A 19,932-nucleotide genomic window follows, 5' to 3' on the forward strand; every position below is an offset into this window, starting at 1 on the left:
ATCCTGGCCCTCCCCCTCAGAATAATTCTATTAAATTCTATTTTAAAAATTAAATTTGATATTAAAACTCCCAATTCTTTAGGCCTTAAATGGTTGGATTGTTTTGAGTGCATTTCTGGCAAATATTAATCCCCATTTATTTCCCTCCTGGAGCTGATCCAGGTGTCTCCCAGGAACATCCACACCTCAAATTTCTTCCCTCAGCCTCTTCCAGAATAACAAAGAATGAATAAATTAATGCAGCAAATTCCTTCAATCTTCATCCACACGAGCTCCAGCTGTTCACCTATCAAATATCACCATTTTGGGGGGAGAAAAAACCCAAAAAACCAGGTAAAAGAGACCCAAAAAACCCCTCTGGATTTCAGTGTAGTAGTGTAAATAGTTTATTTGATTTTATGGCAGGAACAGACCAGGAAAGGAACGTGAACTGCTTTAGAAAACACTTCTAATCTTGCTAAGAAGCAGATCTATGACTAGAAAAATATTAAAGAGAACATGCCAGCTTGGCTTTCATTTTGGGCTTTTATTAAAAAAATACCTTTGAGCTGAAGAAAATGAGATTTAGTGTTTATACCCCGACACCTGCTGAAATTTGAAATTCAAATGATCCAGTTTTCTTTGATCCAAACGCTCCTTCCAACAGTGGCATGTTCTCTTTAGCAGGTCAAGTACACAGTGCTGGAAATGCAAAACTTGGCAGTTTTTCAAGGAAAAAAAAAAATTCCTGGAAATTGGTCAATGTGGTAACTCCGAGTCCCAAACTGTCCTTTTAGTTAAATATAAAAACAAAAACTATAAGTTAAAATAACATTCAGATTGTATAGCACAGGCTTGATGCATTTATTTCCTTTTTAAACAATATTTACAATATTACCCAGAGACTAAAGTGGGAGGGGAGGGGGAAGTGTAAAAACCATAAAAAACTGCACCGATTTTGTAGCAAAATATCTGTACATTTAAAAACAGATTATCATATAACTACACGTTATCCAAGGAAAAAAAATAATCCAACAGGGACCTTCACCAGTGGGAGCACAATGGGAAAGGGCAGAGAAATTCAGTGGTTAAATACTATACAAGAAATTTTACAATTAACAGATGGATGAGCCCAGGCAGGGAAGCTGGAAGTGAAATGGGATTTGGGAAGGACGAATTTCTCCTCAGTCCAGCCCTTCCCAGCTCCTGGATTCTGCTGGCATGGCACGGAGTGGGATCCATCCCGCTGCTCCACACTCCTAAATCAGCCTCCCGTCCCTTTTTAGGCTTGGAAAATGCCACGGAGAACCTAAAACCGAACCTAAAACTGAACCTAAAACCTGGCGGGAGTTTTAGGCTGGGCTTCCCTTCCAGAGGAGCCTCAGCAGGGAATCCGAGCAGGAATGGTTCGGAGCCGGAGCAGGCTGGAATGCCCCTGCCAGGAACTGGGCTGCAGTGGTCCTCAGAGCCTAATACTGATTACTGGGTGTTAATTGCTTAGTGCTAATTAATAAATACGCTGTTATCCCAAGGCTGCCTTCCCTGCCCCCCCAGTCTGAGCCCTGGAACGTCCCAAACTGGGGGAAGCTCCTGTTCCGTTCCTATCCCTGGGATTGGGATCCCACGTTCCGCTGGGAGGCTGCAGGGGCTGGGAAAAGGGCTGGGAGCTCCTTGGGATTATTTTAATTCCACGTCCAGAAAGCCCTTAAATGTCCTTGTTTGTAGTTTGAATTAAGAAAGAGCCGTTAAGTGCAGCTGGAGGCCGGGCCCGCCCCTCGGCCCGGCATTACAAGCCGAGCACATCCCAGTATTCCCAGTATTCCCAGTATTCCCAGTTTCCAACCAGGCCCACGGGAGCTCTCACCAACCCAACCCCCCGAACCAACCCATATTTTACATTTTGGTTCCAAACCCTGCAGAGCCTTGGCGCTCCCAACCAACCCCAATCCTATTGCTGGGATCCACGGGAGCAGGAACTTCCATTTCAGGCACTTGGCGTGGAGATCCCGGCGCGGGGCCGGGAGCCCTCCGAAGGTCCGTTTTTCCCTGGAAAAGGCGGGATGCGGAGCCCGTGGCGCTCACATGGCCAGCTCGGCGCCGTTGGAGCGCAGGCCGTGCTCGTCGAAGCGGCGGCGCACGCTCCTCCTCAGCGCGTCGGCCCGGCGGTACGGCTGGTTCCGGAGATCTGCGGGGAGCCGGCAGGGAGTCAGCGGAGCCCGCGCGGACACACGGACACACAGCACGGCAGGACAGACAGGGAAAGGCCCGCTGGAAGCCAATCAAAGCAGCTTGTGGAGCACGGGAGCAGGGACGGGCCCCGGCGCAGCGCAGGGAAGGACGGAATGCCCGAACTACGCGCCCCAGCGGCCGGTTAATACTGGTGGGATCGGGATGCCGGTGGGACCGCGGGAATGGTGCCGTGGGAATGTCCCCTCACAGCTGTCACCGAGGCCACATCGACCCCAGCCGGGCGCTTTGAGGTGGTCCCTGCGTGTTCCCACACTCAAACACCCGAGCTGGAGGATGTTCCTCATGGCGGGTGCGTGACCCACGGGTTCGGCCACTCCGGGATGGATTTAGGATCCCTACATCCCGTTTAGCATGGATTCATGGAATCATTCAGGTTGGCAAGGGCTAAAAAAGGTGCCCTGGGAAAAGCAGCTGGCACTGGCTTGGGATTCTCCAGCTGTTTTCCATGGCTGGAGCAATGGTGCATCAGCCAAAGGAGGGGAGAGCTCGGGAGGGAACACTGAGCATGGGATGGGATGGATGGATGGATGATGGATGGATAGATGATGGATGGATGGTGGATGGATGGATGATGGATGGATGGATGGATGGATGGATGGATGATGGATGGATGATGGATGGATGGATGGATGGATGGATGATGGATGATGGATGGATGATGGATGATGGATGGATGATGGATGGATGATGGATGATGGATGGATGGATGATGGATGATGGATGGATGATGGATGGATGATGGATGGATGGATGATGGATGATGGATGGATGGATGATGGATGGATGATGGATGATGGATGATGGATGGATGGATGATGGATGATGGATGGATGATGGATGGATGATGGATGGATGATGGATGGATGATGGATGGATGGATGATGGATGGATGGATGATGGATGGATGGATGATGGATGATGGATGGATGGATGATGGATGGATGATGGATGGATGATGGATGGATGATGGATGGATGGATGATGGATGATGGATGATGGATGATGGATGGATGATGGATGGATGGATGATGGATGGATGGATGGATGGATGGATGGATGAGAAAGCTGATGGATGGGATGGTGGCAGCCCATTACAGGTGTCACACGTGTTATCACTTGTGCACCTACAACAAAACAAGCACTGAAGACAATTCCAGTTCAAATCCTGGTCTCCTGGCCAACAAATTTGTGTTGGCCTGGGCAAATCCCTCAGATTTCCTGGATAACTTGTGGTGGGGGTTACACAGAACTCCCAAACTTCTCAGCTCTCCCCTCTCCACACCTGGAGTTGGAGATCGTCCACCACATGCAGAACCCAATGTGGGGCTGCAGCACCTGGGGACAAAGCTGTTTTGGGCTGGACTTGAAGAGAAACGGCCAAACCAGAGTGTGATGGTGGTCACCAACAAACACCACCCGGGGACAAGATTATTTTGGGCTCAACTTGAATTAAAGTGGCCAAAATGGAGTGTGAAGACGGTCACCAACAACAGCACTTGGGGACAAGACTGTTTTGGGCTCAACTCGAGGAGAAGTGGCCAAAACAGTGAGATGATGGTCACCAACCACCATCCTGTGGATCCCTGCACCTCCAGAGGTGAAAATCAAGGATCTGGGTCTCAAGTGGCCTCGAGGGTCTCACCAGTATTAGCTAGCCACATCTACCACCAGCTGCCTGGCACAGAGAGAGAGGAGGAAGCCAAGTAAAAAGTGATGCTTGCCAGCTCTGGGAATCCTCCACCACGGCTGTGCTAGAAGAAATCCTTACCCTCGAGTGAACATTGGGAAATTTAGTGATATTATTCTTCTTTAGGGCTAAACAGAAAAACAAAAAACAACAAACAGAACACAAAAAAAAAAAAAAAAATGATGGTTAAGTAAAAAAAAAAATGGGATGGAGAATGAAGAGCAAGTCAAGTCAGTGTTCAAACCTCCCGGGCAGAAAGCACGGAGTGAGAGGGGTTAGACAGGGCAGGAGGGACAGGAGGACGCTCCCTACCCCAATTCCAAGCTGCTTTGAAGGTTGGCTCCAGGAAGAGAACACAGAGAGAACCCGAAGAGCAAAGAACCATGGAGTGGGTTAGTTTGTGGATTTATTGGCGACACTGATGGAATTCCACAGGGAACGCTGGGAGGAACACTGCTGGCTTCTTAAGCTGAGTCCTTCATGAGGACAACAGTGCCCAGGGCCGTGCTGGGTTAGGGACACGCTGGGGACACCACGATGGGAATCGCTCGGTTCCATGTCAGCTTTGTCTCGGCACCATTCCGGTGCTCCAGCCACGTATTCCCGTGATTCCCATCCTGCTCCCGCCCTGCTCCATGCACTGAGCCCAGCCTCACACAGGGTCCAGGCTCGCTGAGAATTCCCCATTCCATGAAATAAAGCTGGCATGGAGCTGACATGGAATGAAAGAGTTAAATGTGGATGTGAGCAAACAAGGAGAGATTTGACCCCGCTGTTCCACCCCATGCAGCTGAACATGCAGGTGCTGGTTAGGAATCCTAAACCACCCCGTGGGTGTCATTCCCGAGCCAGGAGCCATGCCCAAAGCCATTCCCGAGCTCCATGCAGCCCGGAATTGCACCCAGAGGTGCCACATGCACGGCCCCCCGAGGTGACAGGAAAGCCAAGTGAGCTCCTGAGTCCTCACACTGCAGGAGACTCATCCCAGTGACTCCCACCTTCCGCTCTACGGGACACCGGGACAGCCCGATGGGATGGGATGGGATGGGATGGGATGGGATGGGATGGGATGAAGAGAACATGCAACAGAGGAGACACCACTACAACTTCAGGAGGACGCTGGACACCACTACACACTCAACAGTCACAGATTCCTGGCTGAGATCCACACAAACAAAGTGGCAAAAAGTCTACAGCGACCTTCCTGGTTTCTAAGAGCGTCAGGTGTGAAAGAGGGAGAGTTTAGTAATGGAATTCCTCAGGGACAACAGGGTCGCAGAAGAACCGAGAGCCGCGCTTGGCGCTTCGGGCGGTGAACGGCACCGTCTTCAGCACTGCATGGGAACAACAACAGCCACACACAAACCAACGTCAGCAGCGCCCCAGGGCTCGGGGACAGCTCAGTGACACCGGGACACGCTCCAGCCTGCTCCTCACTGGCCCTGCCACATGCTGAGGCTCCAGGAGATATTGCTCCACTCGTGGAATCCCAGCCTGCTTCGGGTGGGAAGGGACCTTAAACTCATCCCATCCCACCCCTGCCGTGGCAGGGACACCTCCCACTGTCCCAGGCTGCTCCAAGCCCTGGCCAGCCTGGTCTGGGACACTTCCAGGGATCCAGGGACAGCCACAGCTGTGCCAGGGTCTCACCTCCCTCCCAGCCAGGAATTCCTTCCCAAACCCTGATCTTTCCTTCATTTTAAAGCCATTCCTCCTGGGCCTGTACTGAAATAATTCTCTTGAAGGTTTTGCTTTAAGGTGTGCTACAGGTCTATGGGAAAACCTCGGTGTTTGGGATGATTTGGGTTGGAAGAGACCTTAAATCCCATCCATGGGACACCTTCCACTATCCCAGGGTGCTCCAAGCCCCATCCAACCTGGCCTGGAGCATTCCCAGGAATGGAGAGGTGTGGGATTTACTGGGAGATCTCCAGGGATGGGGAGGTGCAGGATTTACTGGGACACTTCCAGGGATGGGGAGGTGCAGGATTTACTGGGACACTTCCAGGGATGGGGAGGTCACCTTGGTCCTACCTGACCTTCCATGCCTGACCTTTTCCTCCTCCATGGCTTGAGGCCTCCAAAATGGGCAAATCCAGGCACAAGAGCACAGGAAATGTTTAATTGGAGCCTGGCACCCTCTCCTCTGGCTGGCCTTTTCCATAGGATCTGCTCCTCCCTCAGAGCAGCAGAACCATTTTTCCAATTAAACAAAGTCCCAGGAGCTCAGAGGAGTTGTGGAAGCAATGCCAGGTTGGATATTATTGCCACCCTGCCCTTCAAATGAGGAATGTTATCTCAGGGCCATTAATCAAGGTTAAAAGGAGCTGGGAAAGCTTCACACACTTCATCCAGCTGGGCAAAAATTCCCTGGCTTTTCCTTAGGGAGGGGTTAAAGAGCTCTCCTGCTCTTCTGCAAGAAAAACTCCTGTGGAAAACTCCCAGGAGCAGCTGGCAAAGACTTTTTGTTTTGGGTTCTGTGCAAGGAAATGGATTTTGTGAAGCTCCTGAGGTGTTAAATCATTTTCCTTCCACACCACAGGTGAAAAACGTGTGGAAAACTTCCAGTTGTGCAATCCCAGAAGCTGGAAGTGTGAAGAAGGATTTAATTCGTGGGAAAGATGCAGTTCAGGTGGCTCCTTTAATCTGCAAATATCTGCAGCCACGTCCTGACTGTGCCTGGCTGCACCAGGGGCTGTGTCCCTTCCCTCCGGGATCAGCAGGAAAACCTGGAGCGGTTTGGGATCACTGAATGATTTCTGGGACCAATCTGAATGAAAACAGAGACTCTTCATCCTGACACCGATCCCATTTGTGGGAAGACAAAAGGGATCTGGGACAGATCCACAGGGCGCAGCTGGAGCAGCTGCTGGGATCCGCCTGCTCTAAAACCCTGGGAATGTCCCCCCAAGCTGGAACCTTCTGGACTTGCTCCACACCACACAAACGACACCCTGGGGAGAGGAGAAAGGCCTGGAGCTCCAGGCAGCTCCAGGCTGGGAATTGGGGAGCAGGGGGTACCTGTGATGATGTCCTCGATGGCGCCGTCCTTGCCCTCGTACACGTGCCGGTTGTCCTTGACCTGCCGGCGCCGCAGCTCCGCGATCAGCTCCTGCTGCTGCCGCTTGCTCTTGTGGGAAGGGGACTGGGAACACGCACGGGGATGCTCAGGATGCAGCTCCAGCTCTCCTGGGCTCCTTCCTGAACCTCACACAGCCCCAATTCCCATGGGAATTTCCCACCCCATTCCCAAGGCTGGGTTGTTCCCTCCCTCCATTCCCCGGCTGCTCCCGCTCCGTGGAGAAGTCAGGGAAGGATAAAGTTCAGCCCTGGAAATACGGACAGGACAACTTCCCACCCATTTCCTTTTCCTTAACTTTGCAGGCTTCCAGAGCAGCAGAATGCACATTGGAACTTTCCCAGCCTATCCCAATTCTCTCCATAAAAACTTCCAGACATTTTCCAGGCAGCTGCAATTCCTCACTCGGAGCTGAGGTTTCTGGATATCAGGAACACGATCCCACCTGGAAGCTGCGTTTGTCCCGTACCTTTTGGTCCTGTTGTTCCATCAACGCTTCCTGCTCCATGAGTTTTTCCATTAAGGCCTGCTCCTGCTTTTTCCTCAGCTCGTTTTCTTCCTCTGCTTGCTGGTTGGGAGAAAATCCATGGATTAGAGATTCTGGGGGAGCCAGGGGGGAACGGGATCTGTGCCACAGTGGGGCTTTTGGGGGAAGGGAGAGGAGAAGGAAAAAGGAGGAGGAGGAGGAGAAGGAGGAGAAGGAGAAGGAGAAGGAGAAGGAGAAGGAGAAGGAGAAGGAGAAGGAGAAGGAGAAGGAGGAGAAAGGGAGAAGAAAAGAAGAAAAGAAGAAAGGAGAAAGAAGAAGAAAGAAAGAAAAAAGGAGGACGAAGAGGAGGGGGAAAAAGAGGAGGAGAAAGGAAAAGGAGAAAGGAGAAGGAAAAAGGAGGAAAAGGAGGAGGAGGGAAAGAAAAGAAGGAGAAAGAGGAGGAGGAGAAGGAGGAGAAGAATACAGGAGGAGAAGTGGTGGGAGGACAAAGAGGATGAGGAGGAGAAAAAGAGAAAAAGAGAAAGAGAGAGAAATATAAAAAGAGGAGGAAGAGGAAAAGAGGAAGAGGAGGAGGAGGAAGCTCTGCTTTACCTTGTAGGCCTTCACAAAGCGGACAAACACCGGGAAGAAGACGGAGGGTGGGGTTGTCTTGGGATTCTCCCCGAAATATTTCACAGCATCATCAAAGGCATCCTGCAAGAGGCACGGCCTCAGTGCCCTGCACACCCTGCCAGGCACCCTCCCCAGCCCCAGCATTCCAGGGAAAACCAGCCCAGCCCTGGGAGCCGCCCCACACACAAATCCCGGGAATGCCGCGGCACCTGGGCTATTTTGGCATCGTCCTGGAGCTTCTTGAGCTTGCCCTCGTTGCTCTGGATGAAGTCCTTGAGCATGGTGTTGTGGTCGTGCATGGTGTACTCGCGCTTGGTCAGCTCCAGGCCCCGCTGCAGCTCCTTCACATCCAGCAGGACATTCTCCAGGGACACTGGAATGACATGGGAATGGTGGGAAGGGAAGGGAAGGGAAGGGAAGGGAAGGGAAGGGAAGGGAAGGGAAGGGAAGGGAAGGGAAGGGAAGGGAAGGGAAGGGAAGGGAAGGGAAGGGAAGGGAAGGGAAGGGAAGGGAAGGGAAGGGAAGGGAAGGGAAGGGAAGGGAAGGGAAGGGAAGGGAAGGGAAGGGAAGGGAAGGGAAGGGAAGGGAAGGGAGCCCTACCTGCTGCTGCCTTCTCCACATAGTGCAGCTCGTTGTAGAACAGGGCCACGTGCTGGTACTTCTCCTTCACCACGTTGGAGATGTAGTGCAGCAGCGTCTGCTTCCGGTCCGTCGACTTCGTTTCCAGGAGCTGGGAAAAGCGGGAACAGAGCTGAGGGGAGCTGGATCCAAGCCAAGGGACTCAATGCTGCTGCTGCTCCAGGGTGTTTTCCACGCTGGGAAGCACCAATGGAGTCCCCCAGCAGCCACTTGGGTCACCACAACCTCCTGAAAGCCACAGGGTTGGGACAGAGAGGCTGGAAAAGTGGGAAAGGATCCAGGGGTGATGAACACGAGCCCAGGGGTGCCCAGGTGGGCAAGAGCTGAGCTGGTCCCTGAGCTGGGGCACCTCCTGTGCTGGGGACAGCTCTGGGACAGGAGGGACACTGAGAAAGGGCTGGAGAATTCCTGAGGGAGCTGGGAAGGGGCTGGAGAATTCCTGAGGGAGCTGGGAAGGGGCTGGAGAATTCCTGAGGGAGCTGGGAAGGGACTGGAGAATTCCTGAGGGAGCTGGGAAGGGGCTGGAGAATTGCTGAGGGAGCTGGGAAGGGGCTGAGCCTGGAGCAAAGGAGGATCCCGAGGGATCTTTTCCCTCTCTGGAATTCCCTGGCAGGAGGGGACAGCCGGGGGGGTCGGGCTGTGCTGGCAGGGAACAGGGACAGGAGGAGAGGGAACGGCCTCAGGCTGGGCCAGGGCAGCTCAGGGGGGATTTTGGGACAATTCCATCAGGAAAGGCGCTCAGGTGGATCAGTCCCCATCCCTGGAGGGATTTCAAGCCCTGTGGATGTGGCACTGGGCACAGGGGCAATGCTGGGAATGCTTGGACTCCATGATCTTGGAAGTTTTTTCCAACCTCAAGAATTCCACAGCTCTAATTCCCAGCGGGTGCCCACAGCACATCCCTGCTTTTCTTACCAGGTCTAAACTCTGCAGCTTAAATCCATACACAGCCCCTCGTTTGCTGCTGTTCATGTAATTCCCAAGGGCCAGGATGATCTGCCAGGATGAAACAGAGCAGAGCAGGAATTCTCAGGACAAATTCCTGGAAGCTTAGACACCCCTGGAAGGGGAGCTGAGATCAGACCTACCTCCAGGATCTTCTTGAGTTTTTGGGATGACTTTATGGAGACAGAGGCAGCGATTATGGCGTGGAGTTGCTGTGGGGAAACACGGGGAGAGCTTTGGTTAATGCACACCCAGCCAGCAGGAAAATCAACATCCAAACACTTATCCTGAAAAAAAACATTCCTGGTTTTCACCCATGGGACAGAGCATGGATGCCCCTCTGCCATGGAGCCAGGCTGGGAGAGCTGGGAATGTTCCCCTGGAGAAGGGAAGGATCCAGGGAGAGCTGGGAATGTTCCCCTGGAGAAGGGAAGGATCCAGGGAGAGCTGGGAATGTTCCCCTGGAGAAGGGAAGGATCCAGGGAGAGCTGGGAATGTTCCCCTGGAGAAGGGAAGGATCCAGGGAGAGCTGGGAATGTTCCCCTGGAGAAGGGAAGGATCCAGGGAGAGCTGGGAATGTTCCCCTGGAGAAGGGAAGGATCCAGGGAGAGCTGGGAATGTTCCCCTGGAGAAGGGAAGGATCCAGGGAGAGCTCAGAGCCCCTTGCAGGGCCTGAAGGGGCTCCAGGAGAGCTGGAGAGGGACTGGGGACAAGGGATGGAGGGACAGGAGCCAGGGAATGGCTCCCAGTGCCAGAGGGCAGGGATGGGTGGGATGTTGGGAATTGGGAATTCCTGGCTGGGCTGGAATTCCCAGAGCAGCTGTGGCTGCCCCTGGATCCCTGGAAGTGTCCAAGGCCAGGCTGGACATTGGGGCTGGAGCAGCCTGGGATGGTGGGAGCTGTCCCTGCCATGGCAGGGGTTGGAATGAGCTATTTATTCCTTCTCCCTTCCCACCCAACCCGCTCTGGGATGCTGGGAATGCTCCCCTGCCCTACCACTCCAGGATTCCAAACCGTTCATCTCCTGCCAGCTTTACCCCCTCAGATGGGAGGATTTACATTCCAACCCCTACAGCCATCCCAGGCTTTCAGGAACACAATCCCAAGGGCCCACGGGCCAGCACCAAGAGTGACTTTTCCCAACCACATTCCTTTGGGGGTGCTGGGGCTCCCCAGGGAATGAGCACATTCCCGAGGCTGCCGGAGCTCCAGGAGCGTTGGGACAGCCAGGGGTGCTCAGGGTGGGGTTTTGGGGTGTCTGGACAGGGCCAGGGCTCAGATCCTGTGGATTCCCTGCTCCCACTGACCGGGGTGAGCATCTGGATGCTCTCGGTGAAGTTGCCGATGAAGGCCATGATGGTCATTTTCTGCATGAGCCGCTCGATCTTGCTGAACTGCATCATGAACCTGTCCTCGTCAGACAGGTTCTCCAGGGGCTTCCTCTCCCTCTCGTACAGCCTCAGCACCTTCACCTCGTTCTCCGTGGGCAGGAACCGCATCAGGCATTCCACAAAATCCACCGGCAGCGTCTTCAGGTCAAACCTGCGGGAAAATCCCGGGAAAAGGCTGTGGGGACAAAGCTCAGCTTTGGGGAAATGGCCAGGCCATGGATGGCTCTGGAGCCTGGCTGGGAGAGCTGGGAATGTTCCTCTGGAGAAGGGAAGGATCCAGGGAGAGCTGGGAATGTTCTCCTGGAGAAGGGAAGGATCCAGGGAGAGCTGGGAATGTTCCCCTGGAGAAGGGAAGGATCCAAGGAGAGCTGGGAATGTTCCTCTGGAGAAGGGAAGGATCCAGGGAGAGCTGGGAATGTTCCCCTGGAGAGGAGAAGGATCCAGGGAGAGCTGGGAATGTTCCCCTGGAGAAGGGAAGGATCCAGGGAGAGCTCAGAGCCCCTTGCAGGGCCTGAAGGGGCTCCAGGAGAGCTGGAGAGGGACTGGGGACAAGGGATGGAGGGACAGGAGCCAGGGAATGGCTCCCAGTGCCAGAGGGCAGGGATGGCTGGGATATTGGGAATTGGGAATTCCTGGTTGGGCTGGAATTCCCAGAGAGGCTGTGGCTGCCCCTGGCAGTGCCCAAGGCCAGGCTGGACAGGGCTTGGATCAGCCTGGGATGGTGGGAGGTGTCCCTGGATGGACGGGATGGGCTTTCAGGTCCTTCCCAACCCAAAGCAATCTGGGATTCAGCTCCACATGAGGAAAATCAAGGAAGAAGCTGTGAAGCTCCTCCTGCCCTGCCCAGGCAGATGGGAACAGGATCCAGGGATAATGGGAATGATGCAGCTTCCATTCCCAAACACGTGGCTGTTCCCCCACCCTGCCAGGCTCACTTTTCCAGGGAAAAGAGATGGGGAGGAGCAAATATTTGTATTTAATTGGCCCAGAGCCCCCTAAAGCCAAGAGCTGAACCTGCCAGGACCTGGGGCAGCTTTGGGTCACCCTCAGCCAAAGGCAAAGCTTGTGCACCCACATTTTGGAGATATTCCTTAGGGAGGAGTGGGAGATGTTTGCCATGGCCAGGATGAGTCTGGATGGATTTGGGATCAGCCCCAAGGAGCAGCTACAGCTGTCCCAGGACAGGGAAGGATCCAGATCAGCTCCTGAGGCTGCTCCCCAAACCCAATTCCATGCAAAATCTACTCCAGCACTTGGACCAAACCCATCCCTCACGGAGCAAACCAGAAGAGCCTCCTTTTCCCAGATTTTGCTCACTGGAACGGGAAATATCATGGAACAGACTGGGAGCTGCCCTGGCAAACTGGGCAGGCTGGACTGAGCTGCTCCAACCCCAACAGTGACTCAGCCACACAAAGCTGAGTTCCCGAGTTCCAGGCACTCTGATTTCTGGGGATTCACCACCATTCCCTCCTTCCCCAGCTGGAATTTTCCCATCAAGTGCCAACTCCAAACCGTTTCCCAGCACTCCCAGGGAAGCTGGGGCAGGATTCCTCGGCTGCAGGGGCTGCACTCACACGTGGATGGCTTTGCAGATCTCATCCGCCGTTTTCCCGGCTTTCCGCAGGGTGATGGCCAAATTCTTGGCTCTGTTGGCATCCAGCAGCGTGACTTTGTTGGATCCTTTCTGAGGAATCTTCTGCTTGCTGGAAGTCAGATCCATGGCTGGGCCCTGGGCTTTTGTTTTGAATATTTCCTCAAATTCATCCACGTTCAGATCCTGGGAAGAAAAGGAAAGGATTTATCCTGCAGGGAATGCTAAATCCTCACCCAGAACTGCAGGAAAAGCTTTGACTGGATCATGGAATCATGGAATGGTTTGGGTTGGAATCTTAAGGCTTGTCCCAGTTCCACCCCCTGCCATGGGCGGGGACACTTCCCCATAGCCCAGGTTTTTCCAGCCCTGTCCAACCTTTGGAATCCAGAGAGTTCTGTCAGAGGCTGAGGGATGGAAGGAACATTCCTGAGCTGGGATGAGGAAAGCTGGCCAGATCCCAGAAATCCAGCCCCAAACAGCTCAGGAATTCAGGAGAACTTTTGTGAGCACTACCCAGCCATGGATAAAGCATCCAGGGGAGCATCCAGGAGCTGGAATGAGCCCTTTCCCCGTGGAGATTCCCCACAATTCCCTGACAGGGAACAGGGATGGCAGAAAATGGGATCAGGTTGCTCCAGCCGAGGTTTAGCTGGATATTGGGAAAACATCCATTGGATATTGGGAAAACTCCTTCCTGGCAAGCGTGGCCAGGCACTGGAAAAGGCTGGAACCCCCATTCCTGGAGAGATTTCCCCCCTGTGGATGGGGGACAAGGGCAGTGCTGGGTTGAGGGCTGGGCTGGGGCGCTCCCAGAGGCTTTTCCAAGGCTGACATTCCATGATCCCAGGTTTTCCCGGGTACCTCCAGGATGCGCTCGTCGTCGATCTCGTTGAAGACGGTGCCGTTGATCTGGTTGGGTTTCAGGGCCACCCAGTTGAAGACGGGCATGCGGAACTTGGTCTTGATGGGCTTCTTGATCTTCACAGCTGGGGACAGGACACGGACAGCTCCTGAAAATCCACCTGGGAACACCGCAGGGCGGCTCCCCAGCTGGAATTCAGCGCTGGAGAAGGACTGGGAAAACCTCATTATCCCACTGGAATCCTGGAAAGCTGTTCCTGCCTCCACAGGCTGCTGGAGAGGGGAATCCCAGCCCTCAGCAGGACAGCACCAACCCCCTGGGCTCTGCAAACTTCCCAAAGGGAAATCTGGGATTCCTGTATGGCCACAAGGTGCCTGCACTGATCTGAACTCCCAGGCTGTGTCCAAATTCCATGGAAAAGGGGGACAGTGGGTGAATTCAGTGAATTCTGCTGCTGGCAGAGCCCGCTCTGACCAAGAGGGAAAAAAGCCCCGTTCCCAAGGTTTTGGGAAATGGGATTTGGGGGAACTGCAGGATCCTCAGCAGGTTTGAGTTTCAAGGCCAAAGGGGCTGAGCTGCAGCAAAGCTGGGCTTTAACAGGGGTTTAAAACCAGGTTTTAGTTCCTGTGCTGAGCAAATCCAGCAAACCCGAGTCATTTGGGAACTTTGGAGTTATTCAGGAATTCAAACAGAGGAGCTGTGAAAATGAAAGCTGGAGATGAGGCCTAACTGGGCAAGGGAACAACATTATTCCTATTCCTACTCCTATTCCTACTCCTATTCCTACTCCCTATTCCTATTCCTATTCCTATTCCTATTCCTATTCCTATTCCTATTCCTATTCCTATTCCTATTCCTATTCCTATTTCCATTCCTATTCCCACTCCCTCCTATTTCTATTTCTATTTCTATTTCTATTTCTATTTCTATTTCTATTTCTATTTCTATTTCTATTTCTATTTCTATTTCTATTTCTATTTCTATTTCTATTTCTATTTCTATTTCTATTTCTATTTCTATTTCTATTATTTCTATTTCTATTTCTATTTCTATTTCTATTTCATTTCTATTTCTATTTCTATTTCTATTTCTATCCTTATCCCTATCCCTATTCCCATCCCATTCCCATTCCCATCTTATTCCCATCCCATTCCCATCCCATTCCCATTCCACTCCCATTCCCATTCCCATTCCCATTCCCATTCCCATTCCCATCCCATCTGGAAGCCACATGAATAATTTCCATAATCCAGTTCCCATTTCTTTTTCCTCACATGGGAACACAAATTTGTTCCTTGCTACAAAATCAATTTAATTAAATCCATCAACCAATCACTTGCTCCTGACTTACTTCCCAAAAACTCTGGCAGGTGTGGAACACAAACCCGGATCCTGCAGTGCTGGATGCCAAGTGGATAACAGGGAATACACAGAATATTCCAGTGGGTATTTTGGGAATTGTATTTATCCAGCTTGTGCTCATCTACACTAACCAGGGTTTTGCTCTCTGCTAAATTGATGGGGTTACACAAAATTCCTAAAATAAAAGAAGGAATAGCCCTGAACACCCGTGGAAAAAGGAATTTTCACCTTGGAAAGGATAATGAACTGCTCCTGGGTTATTCCAGGACAGGGAAGGCAGGAATGGGAAAGACAATGGAGCTCAGAACTCCTTCTGATTTCCCTTCCTGCTCCTCATCCCTTCCCGAGCTCCCAAATCCCGAGGGCTGGCTCCAACCTCCCCCTGCCCATCCCCTGGATACCCCCAGGAGCCCCTGGATACCCCCAGGAGCAGGGAATGCTGGGATAAGGAATACTTAGCAGGAAGGAACCTACAGAAGAGCTTGATGGGCCCATCTTAGCAGGCAGCAGAAGGAACAGAGAAAAAAGTGTTAGGAAAGGTCAGAAAAGCAGCATTTGTTATTTCCCACCTCCCCCCGGCCCCACAGCGTTCCTGCCCTGGGAATGCTCCTTCCCATGGAGCCACTGCATCCACAAAAGGCACTTCCAGTCCCATTCCCTCGGAATTCCCAGTGAAAAATGGGATCTGCAGCCCCCAGCAGCTCCAAAGCCACATCCTGAGGGATCGGCCCTCCCTTTGGAGCTTCATTTTCCTACAGAACACCCTGGGACTCTCAGGATGCTTTTTGTCTTCCAAGGAACCTTTCAAGGCTGGAATATTTAATTAGATGTTTTGTCTTTAACGAAGCTCTTGATGAGAGTCTCTTATTTTGAGCTCTGGAGATTCCTGGGGACACCCGTGAGCCCTCACTGGCTCCCTGGGACTCCTGGCACGGCTAAGGATGGGCACCAGATTGTTCTTCCTTCCAAAAAATACCCAAGTTTTGCCTTTTTTTTTCCCCAAATTTCTACAGGAAAATTCCCAAATGTTGCACAGGTATTTCTCCTCAGAAGAAATCCAACCCATATTCCATCAAAGTTCAAAGTGACCCCGCTTGTGAAACGCTTTTGGTGTGAGTTTTGTTCCGCTGGAAAATCCAACTCTTCCAGACCAAACCCAAAGCGTTGGGTTGATAAATCCCAGAATCCCAGAATCAGGGACAGAGAGGATTATCCAGTTCCCCCATCCCAGGTGGCTCCAAGCTGACCTTGGACACTTCCAGGGATGCACAAGGCAGCCACGGCTGCTCTGGGCAGCTCCGAGACTGCGGAACGCTCCTTCCTTCCGCCAGCTCCGCATCCCAAGCCCAGGGAGGAGCTGGGATTTGGTTCTGGAGGGCTCTGGGGGTCCCTGCCCATCCCTGGGAGAGCTTTACCTGCCAGGCCGGAGTTGAAGACCACGGTGGGCGAGGCCGTGCCGGGCAGGGGGGGAGCCGAGGGCGGCGGCGGAGGGGGCAGCGGAACCGCCGGAGCCGCGTCCGGAGCCGCGTCCGGAGCCGGGCCCGGCAGAGGAGGAGGAGGAGGAGGAGGAGGAGGAGGAGGAGGAGGAGGAGGTGGCACAGGCACTGCCACGGGGCCGTTGGGCACTGTGGGATGGAGGGAAAATGGAGTTAGCAAGGAGCAAAGGGACACAAGGAAATGGCACCGATGTCCCCTCCCCACCCTGAGCCATCACCGGCCTCCAGCAGCTGCAGGTGACCCCAGGAAAGAAGGGACCAATTGTTCCAGCCATGGAAAAACAGATGGAGGGGACAGCCAGAGGGGGTGACACTCTGCTCCCAGGGAACAGGGACAGGAGGAGAGGGAACAGCCTCAGGCTGGGCACCAGCAGGAATTCCCCATGGGAAGGGAATTGCAGGGAGGTTGGGAATGCTCACCTGCCTCGGGGGAGCCGGGCAGGGCGGGCAGGGGTGGGGGAGGTGGCGGCAGTGGCACCGAGGTGGCCGCTCCAGGCGTGGCACAGGCCCCCAGCACCGCCTCGGCTCCCGCCGGCACCGCCCCGGAGCCCAGGGCCACGGGAAGGATGGAGATGTCCCCATCCCCTTTCTTCTGGATCTTGATGGTTCCCTGCTTCTCCAGCTCGTGGATCTTCTTCTCCAGCGTGGATTGGCGCTGGATGGCTTCCTCCTTCTCCTTCACCATCTTCCTCAGGGTGTGAACCTGGCTGTTTGCATCCTTGTAGATCTCCTGGAATCACACAGGAGCGGGGAATGTGCGTTCAGAATTCCAAGGGCAGGATCACAGCAGCCTGATCCAGGGACGGGATTGCACTGCACGTGCCCAGGGCAGCCCCCACAGAGGAATTCTGGATTCTCCCACCCTTTGGGACCTCCACAGGTCCGAAATTCCCACCTGGAATGCTCCAGACCTGGGGAATGAGATGTGTCCATCTCACTCAGTGATTCCTGGCACATCCAAAGGGATTTCTGTCCATCCTTTGAGTGCACACACAAACAATTCCACCTGGAACCTGCCCCAGCTCCAATACTGGGAAGCCAAGAGAATTCCCCTGCCCCAAATCTGGGATCTCCACTCCCTGCATCCTGAATCCATCCGGGGCTTCCCCATCCCACTCACCCGGATCACGTCCAGTTCTTTGTTCCTTTGCATGAGTTGCTTTTCCAGTTCCACAATCTTGGCCATGGCTTCGTTCTCCGTATCCTGGAGTTTTTCAGATAACTATCCCACAAAAGAGAAATGGATTAACTCCCTGGAAAACTGGGATTTATCCATCAAACTAAGAGCTCGCTTCTTGGGTAAATGGATAAATTACTGATATTCCAGGAAACCCTAGAGCCTTTCCTCGGAAAGGGAACAGATTTCTGCCTGAGATGGGAGACATCAAGTTGGAATGGGCTTGGAGCAGCCTGGGACAGTGGGAGGTGTCCATGAACTATGTGGGTTTTAATGTCTCTTCCATCCCAAACCATTCCCTGATTCCTGCAGCTCCTCAGAGGGGCAAACACTGCACAGCGAGCCAGGAGCATTATTTTTTCCAAGCGGTGGGAATTCAGGGATGGGCAGGGAAGGAAAAGCCTTTTCTCAGTTTTAAAGTATGGAAAACCCTTTTTTTGAAATTTTTATTCTTTTCCAAAAGCCAGGCCACATCTTCCAGCCTAAAGGAACTGACACCAAGGTTTGGGACAGCGAGCCCTGAGCATCTACACCAGAGGATTTTCCAGCCCCTTCCCTCCTGAGCCCGTTTAAAGCACAGCCAGGATGGTTTCTCCCCCATTTTGGGCCTGCTCTGCTGAGGAGCTGGAATTTTCTGGTTTTGTTCCCAGTCCAGAGGCCCAGCAATCCCAAAGCTTTTCCCTCCTCCCAAATCCGGAATCCAGGTGGCACCGTGGGCCACTCACGTGGGACAGGTTCTCCTCCAGTTCCTCCACCCTCTCCAGGGCTGCGTTCTTGGTCTCCGCGTCCTCCAGCAGAGCCCCCACGTCGAAGACGTTGTCCAGGTAGGCCTGGATCTGCACCTGCAGCTTGTCACTCTCTGTGTGCTTCAGCTTCTGTGGGCACGGGGACACCGGGACATGGGGACATGGGGACATGGGGACATGGGGACACAGGGACATGGGGACACGGACATGGGGACATGGGGACAGAGACATGGGGACATGGGGACACAGGGACATGGGGACACGGACATGGGGACATGGGGACAGAGACATGGGGACAGGGACACGGGGACATGGGGACATGGGGACATGGGGACAGGGACATGGGGACATGGGGACACAGGGACATGGGGACATGGGGACACAGATCCAGGGACATGGGGACACACAGACACAGGGACACACAGACACAGGGACACAGGAACACACACACACAGGGGCACACAGACACAGGGGCACACAGACACAAGGGCACAGGGACACACGGACACAGGGACACACGGACACAGGGACACAGGAACACACACACACAGGGGCACACAGACACAGGGGCACACAGACACAAGGGCACAGGGACACACGGACACAGGGACATACGGACACATGGACACGGGGACACAGGGACACAGGGACACAGGTCACACCAAGCACTGGGACAGTCCTGGCAGCTCAGGGCTTCTCCAGCAGCCAGGGAATCCTTTTGCACACCAAACACCCCCAGCTCAGTTAATCAGGGCCTTCCCCTCTGCTCCAGCTTCCCTGCCCATGGAAGGGCTCACAGGGAGCTTCAGGGCCATTCCCTGCCCATGGAAGGGCTCCCAGAGAATCTTCAGGGCCATTCCCTGCCCATGGAAGGGCTCCCAGGGAGCTTTAGGGCCATTCCCTGCCATGGAAGGGCTCACAGGGAGCTTTAGGGCCATTCCCTGCCATGGAAGGGCTCCCAGGGAGCTTTAGGGCCATTCCCTGCCCATGGAAGGGCTCACAGGGAGCTTCAGGGCCATTCCCTGCCCATGGAAGGGCTCCCAGGGAGAGCCTCAGGGCTCCTTCCAGCCCAAACCATTCCATGATTCCTCTGTGCTCACTGAGAATGGCTCTGGCTGCTCCCCACGGAGTCCCCAGAGCCACCCCCAGACCTCAAGCACAGCCATGGCTGGTGCAGCCGTGTCCCAGCACATCCCACAGAGCCCAAACCCCTCTCCTGGTGGATCCTGAGCAGGGATCAGCAGGGACAAGGCATTCCCATGCCAGCAGCAGCAGCGTTTCCAGGGATGTGCTCACAAGGACAGGGAGGAAAATGCTGCCTGCAGAGGCTGTGGCTGCCCCATCCCTGGAAGTGTCTAAGGCCAGGCTGGACAGGGCTTGGAGCAGCCTGGGACAGGGGGGGAAACTCCTGCAGGTCCCTTCCAACCCAAACCATTCTGGGATCCCATGGAAAGCAGAAAGAAGCAGCTTCCATCTGACAGACAGACAGACAGACAGACAGACAGCAGAGGACTCCTGGCTGTCAGAGAATCCCAAAGGAGACTTTTCCAGCCTGGAAAAGGAGGGAGCCGGGTGGCTGGGGGACGTGGCAGGGCGAGGATGGCTGTGGTTCATCCTCCCTTT

The 19,932-nt window shown here is 53.8% G+C and overlaps 1 protein-coding gene across 4 annotated transcripts in view; it reads right to left on the minus strand.

Annotated features, from left to right (window-relative positions):
• Window positions 1–370: 370 nt before the first annotated feature.
• The window catches only part of FMNL2 (formin like 2), a 113,382-nt gene continuing 93,820 nt past the window's right edge, over window positions 371–19,932 (minus strand). The window contains exons 12-27 of one of the 4 annotated variants that reach the window (XM_058839509.1): window positions 18,289–18,438; window positions 17,507–17,608; window positions 16,807–17,116; window positions 16,306–16,515; window positions 13,528–13,652; window positions 12,647–12,849; window positions 10,986–11,220; window positions 9,822–9,890; window positions 9,649–9,729; window positions 8,695–8,824; window positions 8,304–8,467; window positions 8,074–8,175; window positions 7,465–7,563; window positions 6,938–7,061; window positions 3,998–4,044; window positions 371–2,164 (exon numbers count right to left, since the gene is read on the minus strand). In XM_058839509.1, coding sequence (XP_058695492.1) covers window positions 2,126–2,164; window positions 3,998–4,044; window positions 6,938–7,061; window positions 7,465–7,563; window positions 8,074–8,175; window positions 8,304–8,467; window positions 8,695–8,824; window positions 9,649–9,729; window positions 9,822–9,890; window positions 10,986–11,220; window positions 12,647–12,849; window positions 13,528–13,652; window positions 16,306–16,515; window positions 16,807–17,116; window positions 17,507–17,608; window positions 18,289–18,438 — 2,190 coding nt within the window. In that variant the 3' untranslated portion in view covers window positions 371–2,125. Of the gene's footprint in view, window positions 2,165–3,950; window positions 4,045–4,081; window positions 5,251–6,937; window positions 7,062–7,464; window positions 7,564–8,073; window positions 8,176–8,303; window positions 8,468–8,694; window positions 8,825–9,648; window positions 9,730–9,821; window positions 9,891–10,985; window positions 11,221–12,646; window positions 12,850–13,527; window positions 13,653–16,305; window positions 16,516–16,806; window positions 17,117–17,506; window positions 17,609–18,288; window positions 18,439–19,932 lie in introns of those variants that run through there. The other 3 variants (XM_058839507.1, XM_058839506.1, XM_058839508.1) reach the window with 3 other exon arrangements.

This window comes from Poecile atricapillus, chromosome 5 (assembly GCF_030490865.1).
Source record: "Poecile atricapillus isolate bPoeAtr1 chromosome 5, bPoeAtr1.hap1, whole genome shotgun sequence".
Lineage (NCBI taxonomy): Eukaryota > Metazoa > Chordata > Aves > Passeriformes > Paridae > Poecile > Poecile atricapillus.